General features: G+C 45.5%; 1 protein-coding gene across 1 annotated transcript in view; it reads left to right on the plus strand.

Annotated features, from left to right (window-relative positions):
- The window catches only part of CMIP (c-Maf inducing protein), a 170,047-nt gene that overhangs the window by 101,887 nt on the left and 48,246 nt on the right, over nt 1–19,914 (plus strand). The window contains exon 3 of the mRNA XM_014521698.2: nt 3,063–3,113. Coding sequence (XP_014377184.1) covers nt 3,063–3,113 — 51 coding nt within the window. The remainder of the gene's footprint in view (nt 1–3,062; nt 3,114–19,914) is intronic.

Here is a 19,914-nt window from a genome sequence, read left to right on the forward strand (position 1 = left end):
AGCGGTTAAGCAAATGACGCCTGATCTATCTGCTGGAGCGCTGTGGAGAGTGAACTTCTGGAATCCCGCCATTGCGTCTCTCAGGTCTGTAGCCCATTGATTCCTGCTCAGTGGTAGAACGGCAGACTTTCTACAGGTTTGTTTTCTGCTTTTGTGCTTCAGTTGAAACTGTTGTTGTCATGCTGGTGGCTTTTCTTAGTAGTGCTGTTGAAACAAGCCTCAAATGCAGCCCATCCCAAATTTAGGAGCTGTTCAACACCTATGTCAGATGCAGATCCAAATGCCAGTTCAGGTGACGGCCTTTTCTCGTAAGAGACCGAACTAAAGCTGCATCTAAATGCCCCGCAGAGTTTGGAATCCAAATCCCACGTTTGCAGCCTGTGCACTCTGCTCGATTTACGGTCTAAAACTCTGTAAATATTTCCCCTCTAAGGTTGACAGTACATTTTTCTTTTTCTGCTGGTTTTCTGTGCTCCCAGTTAGTAGTCTGTGCCGTTAGTTTTTTGCCTCTGATTTTTTTGGGGTCCGGTATCGTTTCAGTGTTTTCTTTGTTGTGTTCAGTCTGTCTGAATAATCTGTCAACAAAGATTTTACCAAGTGCCTAACCACTGTTCCAGCTAGAAGCCGGGTTGGTCATGAAATCTGCTTGCACGTATTGTTTTTTTTTTTTCCTAGTTATTTATAAGCTCTGGAGGTCTCTAGTGACTGGATGCCTGGAAATAAGAGAATGGATAATAGCCAGAAACTATTTTCCTTTCTTGCTTTAATATTTGCTCGTTCTAGGTGAGGCGGTTTCTTGGTTCAAATAATACTGTAGGTCCAACCTGGGATTTAAAACAGGTTGGCATCGCCACTTTTCAGGAGGAAAGCTCTGCGCCTTTCCATTATTCCTTAATAATATTAGAAGCCTCTGTATCTTATTTGTCTTTCAATGTAGGTAATGGCCTTGGGAAGGGGGTTTTGCTAGTAATGCAACATTTACAGATTAAACTCGAGTTTCTTTGGGAAGTATCAGAGCTGATCAGTATATAGAATGAGCTACTACAGTAGCCTTATAAACCACGTCCTCAAGCATAAAGAAACTCAAACTTGAGTACTCATTCAGAGGCTCAGTTGCATTTCAGGATATCATTGGGACATGATAACCATGGAGGGTCAGGGAAAACAGCATCTAAGAATGAAAATAAGAGGTTTCCTGTGACTGGAAAATCAACATTTATTGAACTTTTGGTGCTGAAGAAGCAGGGAGGTGTGGGGGTCAGTCCTTGGCCTCCCTATGATCCTTTGCCAAGGAGTGAAGTCTGTCCTCCCAATGTGAAGTATTTGGCTTTTTAGGGAGGATGTGTTAGCTTAGTGGTTAAAGCAACCTTTTAGACTCGAGGCACCTCTGCCAAAACTCAAGGCACCCCTCGGGAAATTCCAGCTCTTACTTTTCACTTGTTTTTTGACTACACAAAAATAGTAGAGCAGTTCTTCTGTTGCAAAGAAGTTGGAAAGACCATAGCAGGGGAGGGTGTTTTTAATACTATGGATTTCTATTTGAAAACTGAACAGGTATACTGTATGGACAAGTACGCTACTTTTAAGCGAGGAGGGATTTGCCCCTTGCAAGCATGTCAGCTCATCTCTGGTAACCATTCCGTCTTCCTGCTCCTGTCCCTGAGGACATGCATCTAAACCTCAGTGATTTGCCCCTATGTGAAACGAGATAAATTGTGGCGTCGCTTCCATTTACTGAGAGATAGGGTAGACTTATGACACAGTTACCATGGTTCAGCCTAATTTCTTGCATTTTCCCTCACTTAATCATTATACTTTTTTTTTTCCTGACCCACTCTTTAAATTGTCATGGGGTTCTTTTTGTTTTGTTTTTTTAATTTTAAAATATATTCAAAAGGGTGGGGGCGAGAAGATAGAACTGAAGGATGCTTGGACTTCTGCTTGGGCACGCAGGATACAGTTTGCAGGATTCTTGCTGCTGCAGGACAAAAGCCTTCTGAAAGGGCATGTGGCTCTTCCAAAGAAGAGCCTTGCCTTTTATTGGCACAGGACTTGCACTGAGTATTATTTTCATTGTTCATTTTAAGATGTTTCTAATTGTAAGGAAAAAACCCCAGCAGCTGAGCTGGAAGAGCCAACCCCCCACCCCTCTACACACTCAGCATGTTCCCAACTTGCATAGCCCCTCAAAGGCATGCGCTCTTTCTGTGCCCTTATGGATTTACGTCAGCATAGCTGCTTTTATAATTTTTGGTACAAAGCCTGTGACCTTTGAGAGCATTGAACTATTTCTCCACTGGCTATGAACCTAGCTTCAACTGAGAATTTTGAGAAGCTCTGCTTAATATGGACAAAAACTGGGGATCATTGATTATGGTAGTATTTATGCAGATGCTGCAGACCCTCTGGGGGATATGTGTGTATCTTATAATATTTTTTTACTGCATTATATTATTGTTAGAAAAGCCAACATGACACTCAGACTCAAGTAGCTAGCAGGCAGCTGTGGACTGGGAAAGGGGAAGGCTAGTGCATATAAAAAGTTATCTGCAACCTGTCAGGTTAGCATCTCATTCTGACAGGGGTGATCTAATACATAGGGCAAATGGCATATAATTATCATAGACTTGATCAAAAGCTCCTAAAAGTCGATGAGAACGTTTCCATTGGCCTTAAAGGGTTTTGGATCTGGTCCTATTTCATCTGAAGTTAATACTTTTTAGTAGTTTTAGTTCAATGTTTAATATGTTGAAATGAAATGAGATCGAACAAAGTCTTAATGTTTCTGCTTCCTGTGAAAATAAATTAATTACCCTGCAAACTCATGGCCTTTTGTAGGGCTCAGAAAACTCTCTTCCCTTTAATGAAGGGCAAGGGGTGAAGATAACAATTCCGGAGCTGAGCGTCAAGGTCATTGGGTTGTGTCACACAGTCGTGTGCAATTTGTTGAGTTTTAATTAATGTTGGTGGGTGGAGGGTTTGCATGTGTTTTGGCTCAGTGATCTCAAGCTTGAATAGAATCTAATGGTTCCTATTTTTAAAAATCTTTCTTTTTATTGCAGGCTGCAAACAGTTACCTGAGGGATCAGTGGTTTCATTCTTTGCAGTGGAAGGTAGGTCCTCCGTTTGCTGTTTTCCTTGCTACAGTTTTAACTAGAAGCTATATATTTTCAAGCCTAGTGATCTGTGGCAGGAGTGAGAGAGTTCAGATGCCAAGGTGAGGCGCAGAAAGGTGTTTTCCCTCAAGTTTGCCCCCAAACTAAGATGCATCTTGCTTGCTAGGCATGCTCAAATGCAGAAAATTCTGAATGTTTTTCCTTCTTTTCCTGTGTGTTGCAGCACCCATTTATCTGGTTAAAGGAGGGTTATTTCCCCGCCCCCGCTCAAACTAAGTAATTTCAGATAGTTTGGTGCTATCAAATGGTGGTATCTCTCACAGAGTATATATGAGATAAACGTATTATTCTGTAGGACAGTAGTGTTTGTCGTATAGAATCCATTAAGCCTCCAAATTTGAGAACACCTCCAAACTGGTCTAGACCAGTGTTTCTCAACCTTTTCTAGGCTCCCCTTGGAAAATGCCAGCTTTTAGATTTCACTACTTTATTTTCTGTAGTCAAAAAAGAAAAAAAAAAAAAAAAAAAGCAGTTCTTTCATTGCAGATAACTCTGAAAGACCACAACAGATCATAATGCTATAACACAGTGGGTTCCTAGTTGAAATCTCTGGGTTCATGTGAGTCATGTTTGCAAACTTCACATTGTGTGGCACCCCACAGCACCCTTGAAAGGATCTCAAATCACCACAGGGAATTTTTGACCCTGGTTGGGAATCACTGAGCTAGACTATAGCCTGATCTTGGCTTATGCCACGCTACCAAGCTACCTGGTTTTGTTTATTCCTGGTAAACTGGGCAAAGAGGATGTTTTTTGAAATTGCTTATTAACTGTAAGCAGCATCAGTCTATGTAGCCATCTGTTTTTATTCTTAAGCATGACTTGGAAATATGTGTAGTTGCTATCTCAAAGGCCGCATGTCATTTTTACTGGAAACGAGGTTGATTGATGTAGTGAGTATTAAAGAAAAGTGGTTCACAAATGACCAGAGCGTCTCCAAAAGCAGATCATTCTCCAGTTTCAAAAATGTATCTGTTGATGAACTGATAGATTAGATAGATTCTGTACAGATTATGATTGAACTTGAAAATAAATGCTTTTCCGATTGTGGATATGGTTGTTACCTATGCAAGTCCCTTTTATGAACCAAACCAAACGACTTTCCAACAAAGAACATTTCTTTGGAAGTGTTTCAATGGAGTCAGACAGGTTGACCTCTTATTTTGTTGCTTATCAAGTTTCCATTCTGCCTGTAACAAGTACATGTGAAAATATAAGGAAATCCCTCCCATCCAGTTGGTTTTGTTGTAGGAGTTTTTGGATGGTGCTCTTTGTGGAAAATAGTTTGCTCAGTACTTGTGTGTGTTGTACCGGTATAGACGTATTTCACCCACAAATATTTGGAGAGGAATCGTTTAGGGAAGTGCAAATGGGCATGTGAAGAGGAAGGGGCTAAAAGTTAAGAAAGTGAAAATGAAGGTCAGCTGAATATATCCATATAGACCTGAAAATACCAACCTGACAGGAATGTTGGGAGAAATGTTTGACTTTTGGAGATCTTGGTTAGATAGTCTTAATAGCAGGATCCAGATGTTCCCGGAATCTTGCTATTATTGTTGTTGTTGTTGGTTGGTTTGTTTGTTTGTTTGTTTGTTTTTTTTGCAAAAATCCAGTCGGTCTAATAAAGGAGAACACCTCTACGACAAGCTCTGATTCCTTTTGCCTCTAGACCAATGTGGCTACAACCTGGATACCTGAGGCAGTTGTTAATGCCTTTCACAGGTTGTGTTCCACTAGGGTATTCCTTGTCACCTCTGTGGTAGTGATGTAGGTTACATTTGGAATAGTGGAGGATTGTGTTGTGGGCAGTAGTCCTGTTTTGCCCTTGGCTGTAGACCATCATCTTTTTACCAGTGTTCCAGTGTTTGATTTCAAATTCAGCAAAGGCAAGATTGTCGTGTTGCTTATTCAGCTGTGCTAGGGACAAGGGGCACTGCAGATAACAGTGTAGAGGAAGGTTTGCCTCTCTACAGCCCATCCCTTTCTGAGCAGTTAGGCAAGGAATGGGCAGATGGGCAAGAAAGGGTAGAGTCGTTTTTCTTAGCAGAGGCAGCAGATGACTGCCTGCTGGAGCAAAGGGAGGATTAGGGTCAGATTCCCAGTTCGTTCTGCGGTATGTTCTTGGCACAGCTCAGTCATCCCCCACCCTATGGCAGAGGGTCAAGATGCAGTTCTACCCTGAACATCAGTAAACAACAAAGAAAAACTATAGGGAACATGACCTGCTTCACTTGTACATCTTCCAGTGACATGGAGACGGCTTTTCCCTGTGGGAGTTGCTTTTAAAGGAGAGATTTTTAAACTTTCCAGTGCTTCTGACCAAGCGTCTCATTTGGGGAAACTCTGAGTAATTTAACCTTAGCGGACATTTGCTGTGCAGAAGAATTTTTTTTAATGTTTGTTTGGTTTTTTTTTTTTTCTTTTTATAGAATTAAACATTATCTTGATTTGAAAGCTTTTCCTTTGCCAAGAGTAGGAAGCCAGGCTTTTCCACAGAACAATGACAGAGCTTAAATCATGACCCATGCATTTTGTGCTAACATGTACCTGTTTGCTGGTATAGCATTGTGGTTTTAACATTGCAGTGCCTTAACTGTTCAGAGAAAGAACACCCACTGACTTGATGCTGTTTACCTGGGAGGGTATTTGGCAGGTTTAAGTGAAAGTACAGCAGAACTGAAGGCAGAGAGATCATAGGAAAGGGACTGCAGTCAACCCCTTGCCACTGCTGATGCAAGTTTCTCATTTCACTTATACTGCAGCCTGTAGCTATCAGGACTGGGCGCCGTTTTACATTCCATGTTGGGATTTGCTTGGAACGTTGACCAACCAACAAGGCAGGGGTTTACAAAGAAATAGCAGGACTCTTACTTTAGGACAGATGGTGTTCTCCAAGGCCTAGTGGACATCACTGACCTGTGCTGCACCCTCATGAATCAGTTAGGTCAAAACATTTCTGAAAATCTGGAGAGCACAAATGCAAATGTTACCATTATCTACTCTGGTTCCCCCTTGAAGCTGTGGGCTAACTCTAAAGAGGTGAACCTAGTATTATTATTGGTAGTAGGGCAGTACCAAAGGTCTCAGTTGAACTTAGCATCCCATTGTATGAAGTGTATGGGGTGCAGACCTTCCCCTCCTTGAAGACCAGGCAGTCCGTATAAACAGGACTCGAGGGGAAGTCTTAGTGACCTGATGCACAGAAAGGTTAAGTGAAGATGCACAGGAACTGTGTGCCTGAGCAGGTAACTGCACCCACAGCTCCTGCGTCTGACTCCAGTCTTGTAACTAGAAAATAATTGCTCATCCCAGGACATACAGGGTTAAAATTAGTGGGAGTCCCCACTACTGTGGGAGGGAATAAATGTTCCCTACTGTCTGATGGGCTGTTTTCTTGCATGCTAAGCTGAGTCTTTTCCACTGGTCAGGGGTGGGGTGGGAGGAGGTCATATGGGGTCAGCTGTGTTCACAGCATTAGTCGAGCAGTCTGGAAAATGAGAGAGCTGGTGGCTAGCGGTATAACTTTTGGAATATAGAAATAACCACACTTCCTCTCAGCATTTTCCTTCTGCGTCACCTGCCTATTACTCTCTCTTTCTTGCTTCAGGGCAGGGACTGTGTCTTTCTCTGTTTGTGCAGTGCCTAGCATTGAGGTCCCAATCCTGATGGACCACTTTGCTGCAATGCAGATTTGAAATGAAATATATTAATGACAAAATTCATCATTAGAGATTACAAAGTTACCTGAAATCTGGAAAGGTGTTAGGGGGACCTTTCCAGTGGGTCATTGGAATTCTCTTATAGTTTGCTATATGATACAGAAGGAGCCTTACATGGAGAGGAATAAATGTATGTAAACAAGCTTTATAGAGCTTGGCTGCATTTTAATTTTTCTGAAAGGAAAGGCAGCAGTTTTTCTGAAATGACGCTCTTTGTGTAGTTTTACATTTTTCTCAGTGTAGACCAGGGGTGAACAATTATTTTGGTTGGAGGGCTGCTTAATGAGTTTTGGTGAGGCATTGAGGGCTGCAAGGGTAGCCCCACCCCTTGGCAGGTGCCCTGCCCTCTGGTGGCTATCTTGGGACCAGAAGTCCCACCCCCACCAACCCCTTACCTTTGCCACCAGAAGTCTTTCCCATTGTCCAGGAAGTACTTCTTGGGGAGTGGGGGAGGGTTCTGTATTGTGTGGTGGGAGCAGGAGGTATACGTGGGGGGCATATGTGGTTGGGGGGGATATGATGCGTGTGAGGGGTATATGTTTGGGGAGGTATGGGATGTGTGTGGTTAAGGTGTGGGGTGTCTGGGAATATTTGGTGTATCGATATGGTAGGGTGTATGTGTTGCGGGGTTATGGTGGGTGTGTGGAGCGGGGTGTGGGACAGTGTGGTATGGGGGACAGGGTTGAGTGTGTGTTTCGGTATGGGGGTGTGGGTGTAGTTGTGGGGTGGGGTGTGTGGGTAGGGTGTGAATATGGTGGCAGTGGGGAGTGTGGGTGTATGTGTGTGTGCATGCATGTGTGTAGGGTTTGGGGTGTATGGGACAGTGTTGGGTATGTGTGTGGGTATGGTAGGGGTGGAGTATATGAGGGGGTGTGGGTGTGTGGTTGGGGTGTGGGGTGTATGGGACAGTGGTGGGGGTGGGATGTGTGGGGGGGTGTAGGTGAGGAGTGTGTGGTTGCAGTATGGGTGTGTGTGGGGTGGGTTAGGTGTGCACATGAAGGGGCTTCCTCCCCCTGACTGGCTTCCCTCTGCCTGCTCTTTGTGATGTGGCTGAGCCCAGCCCCTCGGCAGGTGAGGGCAGGGGGATTGGTGCTGCCTGCCTAGCTCGCGGTGTGCTGCAAAGGGGTGGGAAAGCAGCCCACCCCGGTATAGACGGTACAAATTGACAGGCTGGCTGTCTTTACTGGTTGCCTTTCAAAAGAAAAATCCTTGTTGCAGTCTTATTTAGAAGCAATTGTAAACTGCTGTTTTCCATTATTGACTAGTTCCTTTGGGTCAAGTTATGACGTACTAGGTGCACCTGCATTAGGGTTACCATACATGCCAGTTTTCGCAGACATGTCTTCTTTTTAGATCCTCTGATTTCAGTCTGGGTGGTTTTTTTAAATAAGATCAAATGTCCAGGATTTGGGTCAGCTCAGATTCAAAGTTTTTCTCACAGGCATTGTCAGGTATGTGCGTGTGTGGTGGGCAGGTGGGGGAGGCGCCTGCCCCTCCAGTGGGGGGAGGCGCCTGCCCTCCAGGGGGGGGCCCTTCAGGGGCAGCAGGGAACTGGAAATATGGTAACCCCAATCTACATGAGATGTTTGCGGCGCAGTTGACTAATTAGCTGCACAGTAAATGTCTCGGCATTTTACACCTGTGCTCTTATTAGGGTGCATGAAAGACATTAACTTATAGTATGTACAAATACTGCCCTACTGCAAAGTTGTTTTTTTTTTTGTGCGTGCAGCAGCACATGTATAGATGTTGATGGGGCTGGCTGGGGCACAAGAGTGCTTCAGTGCCAGAGCTGCCTGCTGGCTAGCCCCGCACTGAAGTACATTTGTGCCCCAGCCAGCCTCTCCACAGTATGTTGAGTTGGGTAGGAGCAGCCCTGGGCTGGCAGGGTGACCCTCTGGACCCCTGCCTGCTGAAGCTGCTGCAAGCCAGCTCAGTGCGCTGTGCTCTGGGTGCACGTGTAAACCTTGTGTACCTGGGAACTTCCTGGGAGCAATAAACTGGTGGGCAATAAGCTCCACAGTTTGCTGCGCAGTAATGGCATGTGTAGATGCATCTGTTTATTCTTGATTTAATAGCAGTTTATTCCACAGTTAGTTCCGTTGCTCGTATTGGCAGTACTGTAAGCGTGAGTAGCACTTAGTTTGAATAATGGGAGCACACGCCGGCTTTTACAAGGGAACAGTTTGTGAAACTACTGGTCATGATGAGAAAGCAGTTTACTCCACAAGTGGCTTCACCAAAGCATCACTTCAGAAGAAAGGTAGGCATATCAGGACTTAGCAATGAAAGTTCAGTGTTTATATTTTCTTTCATTTGCAAACAGCAAAAGTTTCCGTTGAGAGGAGCTGTTCTGAAGACTGGTGAAGCCTTGTGTAAAACACCTTACGCCATTGTCACTATGGTAATGTTTAAAAATAGGGTTGTTACAGGAGTGGAGTTTATATAGAATTTAAATGATGGCATCGAAGGAATTCATAGCCTTGAATCTCAGCAAAACTTGTCTAAACCACAAGATCAGGCAACATCCCAGATGTGAGAGCCAGAAAGATCCATCACTGAAACTGGTATGGTAGCACTGGTTAACCTCCTGGCATCTGATCTGAGAGAAGCAGCTGGCATCATGTGAGAATGGAGTAAAGAACCATGCTGTCGCTTTTTATCAAACATTTCTTTCAAAGAGCCTATCGCTCTTTTGAAATGGTTCTTCTTTGTTTTCAGCACTTCCTTTCAGTGTCTTTATTTTTTTCTTTCTTTCTGAAATATATTCATTTTCTATCATTGCCTCCAGTGTTATGTGCAACAGACACTTCAACATGATGGTGGCCAAAAGTATTATGGGTATGTCTTTGTCTTCTTTGTGGGAGTATCTCAGGTTTTCTGATCAAACAGAGGACTTAACACGTCTGTTCTTTGGCATGCAACCAGAAACAACATGCATATAAGACAGGACAGAGAGGAGAGCCTTTTTTCCAGCTCTACATGTGTGTTAATTTACCGAGGGGAAGCTAAGATGAAGGAATTAGTTTTGTCTTTTGTTCTGAAGATGCCGAGGCCTTTGGTCATTCTTCTGTCACGTTCGACTGAGTTCCATTATCTGGCTCCCGCTCCTGCTCTAGCAGTCCTACTGTTGGTTTAATTCTTCCAGTAGCTGTCATAGGTCACAGGGGAAAGAGGCCGTTTCTCAGGTAGCCAGAGCCTTTCTGTTGGAGGGCTGTGATTATCCAGAGATCTTGAACTGAATTCTAAATTCAGTAGGGGATCAACGCAGAAAATGGTGTGTGTTAATGAAGGTGTGAGTTGCTAAGCAGGCAGGCTGCTGTATTCTGTACCAGTTACCGTGTTTTTTCCAGTGTGTTGTGGACACCTTCCACATGGAAGTGGGAATAAATTTCAAGAGTTTGGATTCTTGGTGCCCTTCTCTCACAATTTACTGCCATGATTTGACATTATTTTTATTGTTTCGCTTTGGAAGGCCATGCAAAAACCATGTATTTGCTGCTGTCTGTCTATGCCTTTCTAAGACTTTAGGGTAGTGCTCAGCTTCTGGCCTGTGGGTCAGATCCAGCCTGCAGAACCATGTCATCTGGCAGGTGGGGCTGCCCACGGGTCCAGAAGTTTGGAGGTGGGGGAGTGGTAGCAACTACTGCTGCCGTTGTTTCCCCACCACCAAGTTCCCAAGCCCTGTGCCTTGTGTGCCAGACTGGGCTGGTGCATGGGGGGCTGGGATGGCAGCCTGGATCACTCCTATATACCAACTCTGCACTGAATCCAGCCGGCGGACTGACCACACCTGACTCATTCAGTCCGCAGCCCAGAAAGGTGGGGCACCACTGCTCAGGATCTCCCCGCTCTTCTGCTGTGATTCATGATACCTCCTAGTCTGTGATCTAACCAGTATTGTTGTGAATGTCAGAGACACCCGGCAGAAATCTGGCCATATTTAGAAGGCATTCTACTCGCATAATTTGTGTTTCCTATAGTTAAATGCCCCCACCCCACCCCTCTTTCTGACTTCATTGCTTAGGGCATTTTTGTAAGCACAGAAAATACTAAGAAGTCATCTATTCCCACTATTACCCACCCAAACCTCAAATCATGTCATCCAGTATCACTAATCTCTTGGCCTCAGCCTTTGCTTTCATGGGGCTGGACCTGGTGACTTTATGAGGGCCCTTCCAGCCCTAATATCTAATGTCTATGAGTTTGCAGCTTTTGCTGGGCATGGCTGCAATGTTTTCAGGTGGGGAATGCTGGGAAGATGAGATGAGCTCTTGAGAAAAATGGGCAGTTTAGCTGAATGGCATCTAAACAAAGTCCTTCTGTGCATATTGTGGGACATCAGTAGCTTTTTACTAACTGGTGTAAGGGGAGCCATGAATTGCTGGGTACTTTGGGCAAAATCTCTGTCCCTGATGTGGCCCAGAGATGGATAACTCTATTCGGTGAACTTGTGACAGAGTCCTGCTAGAGGTACGGCATAGGAATCTTTTATCTTGACGTAAATAGGTTGATCCTAAATCCCCCATCAGGGCTGGTGGATTACCCCAGTTTAAGCCAATATAAGGTACAAAGAGCAAGCGGAAGAACAGCTGAATTTCTTCTCCCCTTAGAAAATGCTCTTAGGTCTCTACCGTGATCTTGGATACGAGAAAATATGTTTCGGAGTACTTGTTGTTCTGGTAAAATAGTAGGGGAGATGGCCGGGTGCAGAGCTCTGATCCTCGTACCTCCTGATGGAGATGTGTTGTTAGGCCTAACTCCTGAGCTCTCTCAGTGACTAATTCTAAGCAATTCTGCTTTCCAGGTCACGGTGACCATTCATGTCAACAGGTTATAGCACAGTTCTTCCTTTTTAACTTCTATGAAATGTAGTGGTAATAAAATGTAACCTCTGATTGGTTTCCTAAACAGGACAGGAATACAAGACACCCTCACATACAGGAGGTCTTTTATGGGAAAGCATTGGACATTTTTTTCCTGGGAAAGATATGGCTTGGGCAGGTGTGACGTTTAACTGTTACTTGTCTTTGTCTCGTGATATATTCAATGCAAGTATCTGTGATTTGATCTCTGGACTTTCTCCAAGATCTCTCTCTTTAAGCTCAGTTAATCTCTCCATATTGAGGTGTTTTCTAGGAATTCTACTGAACAAAATTAAACTGTTTTCCCATACAAAGAGTTTTCCTAGGAGGATTTATAACAGGGGTGTCCAACCTTTTTGAATGTGGGGCCGGATCATGAACTTTTTATCACCCAGTGGGCTGGCGAGCCATATCTAAAGACCTCACAGGAAGCGGTATCACATCACCCCCCTGAAACGAAAGTACAGTGTTTACTTTCGTTTCCCGTCACAGCACCACAGGCCTCAGAAAACAGCTTGGAGGACTGCATGGCGGCCCACGGGCCGTATGTTGGACAAGCCTGATTTATAAAGTGTCTGTTTTTCTGTGTCTTCAGTTTAACCTAAAATTATGTTGCGGTCTTCTCCGGCCTTCCTTAATGATCCCCCTTGGGACAAAACCTGATTTCAGATTACTCCATATCCTGCAGGGGCAGGTGAAGTCTTTCTCTCTGGCTTTCCAGGTTTGAGTTCCAGTTGCCTTTCAGGCTTTGGTCGAAGTGGGGTTGTCAGAGGGAGGGGTCCTCAGTAGAAGATCTCTGACCAACACTTGAGACTAGTAAGTGCAGGATGGAGCAGATCCTATTACTGTTGGATGAGACAATTTAGGCATTTAAAAATCCCATGCCCCAAGACTTCTTTGTTGGGGTTTTCATTATTTATTATATTTTATTATTCAGCACAGGAAGCATAGAATACATGAGTGTGTGACCACCTTTGCTGTATAGAAAATGGCAGTGTTGCAGCGCTGCTGAGCTCTTCCTGGGGTTGCCATGTCTGGCAGTATGCATGGGCATTTCTGTCTACTTCAGAGATTTCTGCAGCACCTGTCCCTGGAGTTTCCTGATAAAGCAGTCATGTAAAACCATCTCATAAATTCTAGATGCCAGCTCTCCTGTAGAGAGGAGCCAGCCCCATCGGTTAATAGTTTCCCTGACTCCCGCTGATGTCCATGGGAGTCGAAAGATACTTTTACCACCTAATGCCTTGTAGGAGCAGCAGCCTCAGCTAGCTCGGCAGTTGACTTCACTGGGTACAGGAGAAGGGCAGCCAGAGGGGTCTTGAGGGACCAGAATCCTTCAAGCTTCCCTCCTCCATTTTTCATGATTTCTTCTTCATACTGTGCCTGTAGTCTGTCCTAATAAAATGGCAGCGTCTCCTGTAAAATCCCAAGTGTCCTATGTTCCCTTTAAGGATCACAAAAATAGGCTTTAACACCCAGTAAATGGATGAGAATGACCTGGCTGAATTAAACTTTGCCATATTGATCATCTGTTATTTTACCTGCAGTCATTCCACACACTTGTCTTGCATCATTTACACTTCCTTAATTTTTTTTTCTAGAGCAGCAATTTTTAATAAATAAAAAAAGGGCAGAAAAGAGTGATAGTAAAAGCCATTGAGGTGTGTTATTCCAATCTCCTTGTTTAGTGGCCTTTGAATCATTGTTACACATGGCGGCATATTCCCTGGCACTTTGTATACTTGTGTTGCGGCGGAGAACCCTTACACAACACTTAGAGGAGCAAGATGCATTGCACTCATAGGAATTGTCCAGGATGATGGATGGGGACCAACCAAACTTTCAAAGTAAGAGTGGCAGCAACTCTGTACCCTTCTTTTGTCCCCAGCACTACTACACCCTCAGTGGGAGCTCAGGTGTGACACAGCTGCAGGATTAGACCTTCGCTATCTTGCTTTAGCTTGTCAAGCAGCATCTATATGAGAGAGACAAAAAGGTGCAGAAGATTCTCATGCAGCAAGAGGCCATGAGAAGCCCTATATTAAGTGCCAAAACTTCTTCAGATGCAGATATTGCCCTGAAATATGGCCCGTCTGTGTGAGAGAGAAACCGGCTCAGTTTCCAGGATTCTGGAGTTAGCAGTCACCTGCTTTATTTCCAAAGTCCCTGTAAGATGCTCGTGAGCATCGCATTAGTATCTGATATCGGAGCTCTCCCTAAGGCTCTGCAGCCGCAGCCGCGTTCTGACACAAACATGTTCCTCGAGCAGTGCACATCTCTCCTGCTGACGACATCGATGATGCAGGTGCACATGAGAGAGAAGTCGATTTCAAAGCCATTTATGGTTGTGAAGTGCTCCAAACGCAGCCAAATAATACATTTGCTAAGGAGGGGGGACTCAAAATAGGTAGGTAAATGAATTTCTGTTTTCAAGTATCTGCAGAATATGGGGCGAGTAGGTGGTCGGAGAGGGCTGGGGGAACCCTGTGGCAGGGAACAGAGGGAAAGGGCTAGGGATGACGAGTGCCCCTTTTAGTCTGTCTTGTGCATCTGGGAAATAATTGCTTTGCATGCCAGTGAGTGCTATCCGAGCTGTCTGCCCTCCCTAGGAAATAAGAAGAATCCATTTCAACCTAGGAGATAATTTTTGCTGCTGGTTAGCAAAGGATGTAGCATTAGGGATCACTTAGTGCTAATTTGGGGAGCTTTCACCGGTGTTGAGGACTCTCGGTCCTTTGTGAGCCATTGCCTGGAAGTAATGGCATATGTTTTTCAGTCTCGCTGTTGAGACAGCATCCCGTTTCCCAGGCGACGGGCTGATTGTTCCTGACGATGCGGACACAGCGCCGGAGCCAATTGGTTTTTCTCTGCAGCAGGGCTTCTGCTTGGCTCTCTTCCCCAGTGGCCTTGATGTGCAGTCTCTTCTATAGAGTAAGTGGTCAAAGTGCAGTAATGATAAGGCTGTGTTGTCCCTTTTTTCTGGAGACTCTCTCTTCTCCGGAGCGGTTAAGTTGCTTTGCCCCGCTGCATGCTGATAGCTGGTGGATGTCAGTGACCAGACCCCCCAGACGGGGCCACTGTTCGTGCAGTATAAAGAAATGGTATTCAAATGCTAGATGCCAAGGGAATATTTCACCTGGGGTCAGTGCTGTTCCACATCTCAGTCGGGGATGCCCTGTCTCTGCAGGGATCACACTGCTGAAAGCTGCTGTGCTTTACATCTTGCATTCTCTATTGTAGCAATTTGATGCCTGTTGCGTCTTATTGCTTATCGGTTGGTTAGGTCCCATGCATTGCATTTAGCCTGTTATTTCCCCTAGTCGGTGACACAATGTGTTCCCTGCACTGCATTTTAACTGCTAGTCTGTTCATCTGAATGTATTTTTGCTTTGACAGTACATAGCAGATGTGAGAGATTGCATCTGCTCACATCATGCATCACATAGCATAGGGATGGGCCAGCAGTCTTGATGTTGGAAGATGGTACCGGAAAAATAGAGGTGTGGCCAGCTTGGATTGGACTCAGCATCCGTCTTGCCCAGTATCCTGTCAGCAACCATGTCTGACGTTAGGTGCTGAGCCCACTGTTAGAAACCCTGCAGCAGGCATTAATGAGACCTGCCGTGGCAGGAATCTTGTACCAGAAAGTGCTGGATGACTCAGTGGCCGTTACAACCCCAAAGGTGCTTAGTGCAGGTGGGGCTGGATGGCTGATTCAGTGCATCCAGCAGTCTCTCTGCAAAGGTTTCTCAGAGTTCAGGATAGGAGCTGAAAGTCGCTATGCAGTCCAGGCAGCAAACCCGAGGGAGGGTGGGAGCAGTGGTAACACCAACTGATCGGAACTTGTGGTGAATCTTCCCTGGGCATCAGTGTGGGGTACTTAGGCTTTCCTCTGTCTGAACAGATCCCTGGAGGATCAGTCCTGGTCCTTTTAAAAAATATGGAGGGAGAGCGGGGGTCAACATCCTTTGAAACACCTCTTCTTTGGAGGAAAAGGCCAAGAGCAATTGGCTACCTAAAAGATCCAGCCATCTCTGCACTAATAACTGTTGCAAGCACGGGGTTTTCTGTTTGCCTGCTTGGAGCGTCTCCTGCAGTAGTAATGAAATTCCACAGAGCCAAGGCAGCGTTAAGAAACAAACCCTCACTTGGCTCTGTAACGCGAAAAACACGGAACAACATTTGCTGGGAGCAGGACGAAAGCTGACGTTTTGCCAACCTGAAATGCAAAGCTGGTGCTGGAACCAGGGCCTGAAGAATGGGAGCATTTGCCAAAAAGGAAATGGAAGCAGGGATGAAGGGTTTCAGGGAATGCATCAAGGGTCAGCGCTGCCAAAAAGCATCTCCCCTGTGGACAGGTCTGATTACGAGAGCAACCGCGTTAGCCCAGGCGAAGCGCAGCTGGAACCACAGTTGGCCTTTTGTATTTTATAGTTACTGAAAAGCATCTCAAATGCATGGTTGGGGAGGTCTAGCTCAGACCATCCAGCTATGCTTCTGTTCCATCACAAAGGGAGGGCTGCATTACAGGAAAGGTATTGGCCAAAAAATAAAAAATATTTTTTTGTGGGGTGGCGGGGTCTGTATTGTACCTTCCCACACAGCATAGGAAGGTACAATACAGACCCCCCACATACGGGCCTGTAGGGCAAACTGTAGGAGCTTTGAATTCAGGTGGCTAAAAATATACTGCAGTGTGGAATCAGATCAGTGCATGTGAAGGGGGCATTTGTCAGGGTGAGCGGCCAGTGCCTGAAACATGTAGAGCCAGGGGTTTAAATTCCAGTTGCTTTCCCTTTTTCCAAGCTACACATGTACGTCCCTCATGCCTGTGAGGACTTTCAAGGGAGAATACGTATAAGACTAAAATCTTGTTTGTTCTTTGTGGGCTAAGAATCCCGAGTTGCCTCCTTCCCAGCCTCCTCTGTGAAGATGTTGCCACCTCCCAGCCAAGAGAATCCACTAGCCTCGGTGATGATCTTCATGGCTCTAATTTGCAACGTGCTTTGGGATCCCTGGGAAGACAAAAAAAAACCACTGTCTGTGTATGAAGTCCCAGTGTTTGCATGCTGCTTGATTCTCTGAGCAAACCACCCAGCCACTTTGTGGGAGGAGAGATGAGATCACAGGGATGTACTCTGGGCCTCTCCTGGAAGGGAGAAGGTGAATAGATGGTACATGAGAGCTGTACACTGAGCAAAGGTGACAGGAAAGGCTCTCTGTCGTGCGGCTGTACCTGAGGTCTCATTGCTTCCTCTTTGTGTTTTGGCCATTCCCTAGGACAGGGCTGTCCAACTTCTGAGTGGCTGGGAGCTCCAGGACCCCCAAGCATACTTTGTGTGGGCCACACAACCCAGGCAGGTACCCCTCAGGTCGCATGCTGCACTGTATCCACCCTTGCCAAACTGTACAATTCTCCCAAAAGATAAGCTTCTTCCTCACCTATCCCCACCCTTGCGGATGTAGCTCACAGTCCCTCTTCCCCATGCTGTGGCAACACACCACATAGCACCCTTTGCCATTCCCCATGACATGTGGACATATTGCAACATGCTTTGTGCTTCCTACCCCACTAGCATGGCAGGAGAGTCCCATGGCACTGCCAAGGATCCTACGCTCAGTTCCTGGGCCCCCATCCCATTGGACTGCCATGGATGCTGTGCTAGGTTCTTGGGTCCCCTGAGCCCTCTGGCCATGGGATGGTGGCAGGCCACAGAAGCTTGTGGGGAGTAGCACCTCAAGCCCGGGGGCCACATGTGGCCCATGGGACATCAGTGACACAGCCCTGCTCTAGGAGATATCCTAAGTAGTCTTGCTTCACCTGAGAGCCCAGTGCAAGCTGATGCTTTCAAAGCCGCGGCCACTGCTGCTCTGAAGGAGGCTGAGAGCAGGGGCTCTGAACATTTCTCCCAGCACCATTCTGCTGCAATGTACTGAGGGTTGTATGAGATGTGCTACCTGTGTCGCATGCCACAGGCTGCCAAAAGAGCTGCCCTTTTCCACTTTCTTGTCTATAATCCTACTTTTTGCCTATATTTTGTTTCCTGAGCAGAAATGGAAACCACCTTGGCTGCTTTTTTGATAGATTCCCTTTCATCTTCCCAACCTAGGCTGTCAGTGAAAGGCGAGCTTTGACGTCAATGGGGAGTGTCTGTTTCAGAGTCCAGAATGTTTATTAGTGACAGCTGAACTCGTCTCACCGAATGTTGAACCCACTCAAGCTTCATGACTGTGAAAGTTTAGCTCAGGTTTGAATGTCATCAAGTTTTTGTTCTGCTTAGCTGGGACTAGGAGACAGAAAATGCAAGCCAGTGAAAAGCAAGTGGGACAGATTGGAAAAGAAATGCTGGTAGAAATATGAAAAGGAGGGCAGAATGGGAAGGAGAATTTCTGAGGGGAAAGAACAGCTGATCTAGTGTATCCATCCCACTCTTGTCCCATTTGAGTTTGGGTGCTAGAATATTTTTATACTTAATTCAGAGCCCAAGAGACGGGCTGGGTTTGATGACTGTGGCACTGGTCTGGGAGTCCAGAGCTGCAGAGTCTTAGATCTGCTATTCTTACGTCTGCCACTGACTTGCTGGTTGACCTCAGCCAAGTCCTTCCACCTCTCTGACCCATTTTCTATTAAAGTGAAGCTATTCAGGGCAGGGACGGTCCCTCAGTGCATATTGTGTAGTATTTGGCACCAAGGTGCCCCAGTCTTGGCAACATTAATACCAAGCTTTAGTTGGACTTTGAATGGGAACCATCAAAGGGTAAAAATGTTTAACAGACTGTAGCTTGAGCATTGCAAACCTCTAGAAGTTATTTGCAAGGTTCGGGAACTTGCTACCTCCAAAAGACCCACCACCTCAGCCCCCTGGGACTGGGTGGTAGTTGGATTATTAGCACCGTTGGCCAAGCTGTCCTTTCACACTTCCCTAGCCAGTTTACTTGTTGGGGGAAGGTGGTGGCATTGGTATAGTCAGGCAAGTAGTGTCAAGCAGCTATTAAATATAAATAAACCTCACATAATGGAAATGAATCATTGTGCAAAGTGTTAGACCGTGCTGCTGGTGCTAACAGCTTACAGAACCCCAGGTTATGCCATCTTCATGTGCAAGGCAGATCACACTGTCCTGAAAGGCAGTGATACCAGTAGACGAGGCCCTGATTATGGCAAAAGAAAACCTGATGAAGAATGCCTTGCATTCAAATGCTTGTCAAACTCTGTCACAGCTATACAGTTGGTTCAACGTCACTCTAAGAATTTTTTCTCTTTCATGTAATTTCTGGACCACCACGGCTACATCACTCTGACCCTAACCAAAAACCCCCACACCCAGGTGCTGTCCAGTTGGCTGGCGTGGGACTTTTCATGGATTCTTGCACGTCTGTGCTTGGAGTCAGCAATTTCTGAAAACAGATGATGCTACTGATTGTGAAAGACAGTACTGGACTAGAGTTACAAAAATGCTTTATATAGCAAGATAGTTTGTTGATAGGTAAGGTACTGGTAGCTGGCACTGAAGAACATGTAGCATAGTTTATTGGTTTTGCAGGACCAGTAAAACATGTGTGTTTCACATTGCAAATGGTTTTGTGTGTTGCTGTCTCTGGGGATAGTAACAAGGTGGTCCATTGAGCTAGTCCAGTTTCCGGGTTTGTGGTCCATAATACCGAGTCATGTGTGGCTGCCACCTTCAGTTTATAAAAGTTCTGTCTTGCCATTGGGTTGAAGCTGTAACCTTGCCTGGCTCAGCTCTGCCCCACAGCAAGATGGGAAGGAACTACACGTGGGAGTTTTTGCCATTTTTTCCATTGACTGGAACTGCTTTCCTCTGCTCAGCAAAAATCAATAACCTGTGGCGCACACAGCCCTTGGGAAGCCAGCACACACTTACGTTGTAGTGTTAGTGTGGCTGCAGCAATGAGTGATCAGCTTACCTGCAGTTGTGAACAGAGAGAGGAAGGATTGTCTCAACAGAGGTTGTGGGATGGCTGGAAAGAGAAAGCTAGACTTCAACAATCCACTCAATTCAATTCAGTTTCAGTTCAAAATTATTAAGGATTTTGGCTAAATGCCATGCTCCCCAAAATGACATAACACACACATGACCATAATATAAATAAGTTTGAACAAAGTAACCAAACTACAAATATTATACTAAA

The sequence above is a fragment of the Alligator sinensis genome, unplaced genomic scaffold (assembly GCF_000455745.1).
Source record: "Alligator sinensis unplaced genomic scaffold, ASM45574v1 scaffold119_2, whole genome shotgun sequence".
In the NCBI taxonomy this organism is placed as follows: Eukaryota; Metazoa; Chordata; order Crocodylia; family Alligatoridae; genus Alligator; species Alligator sinensis.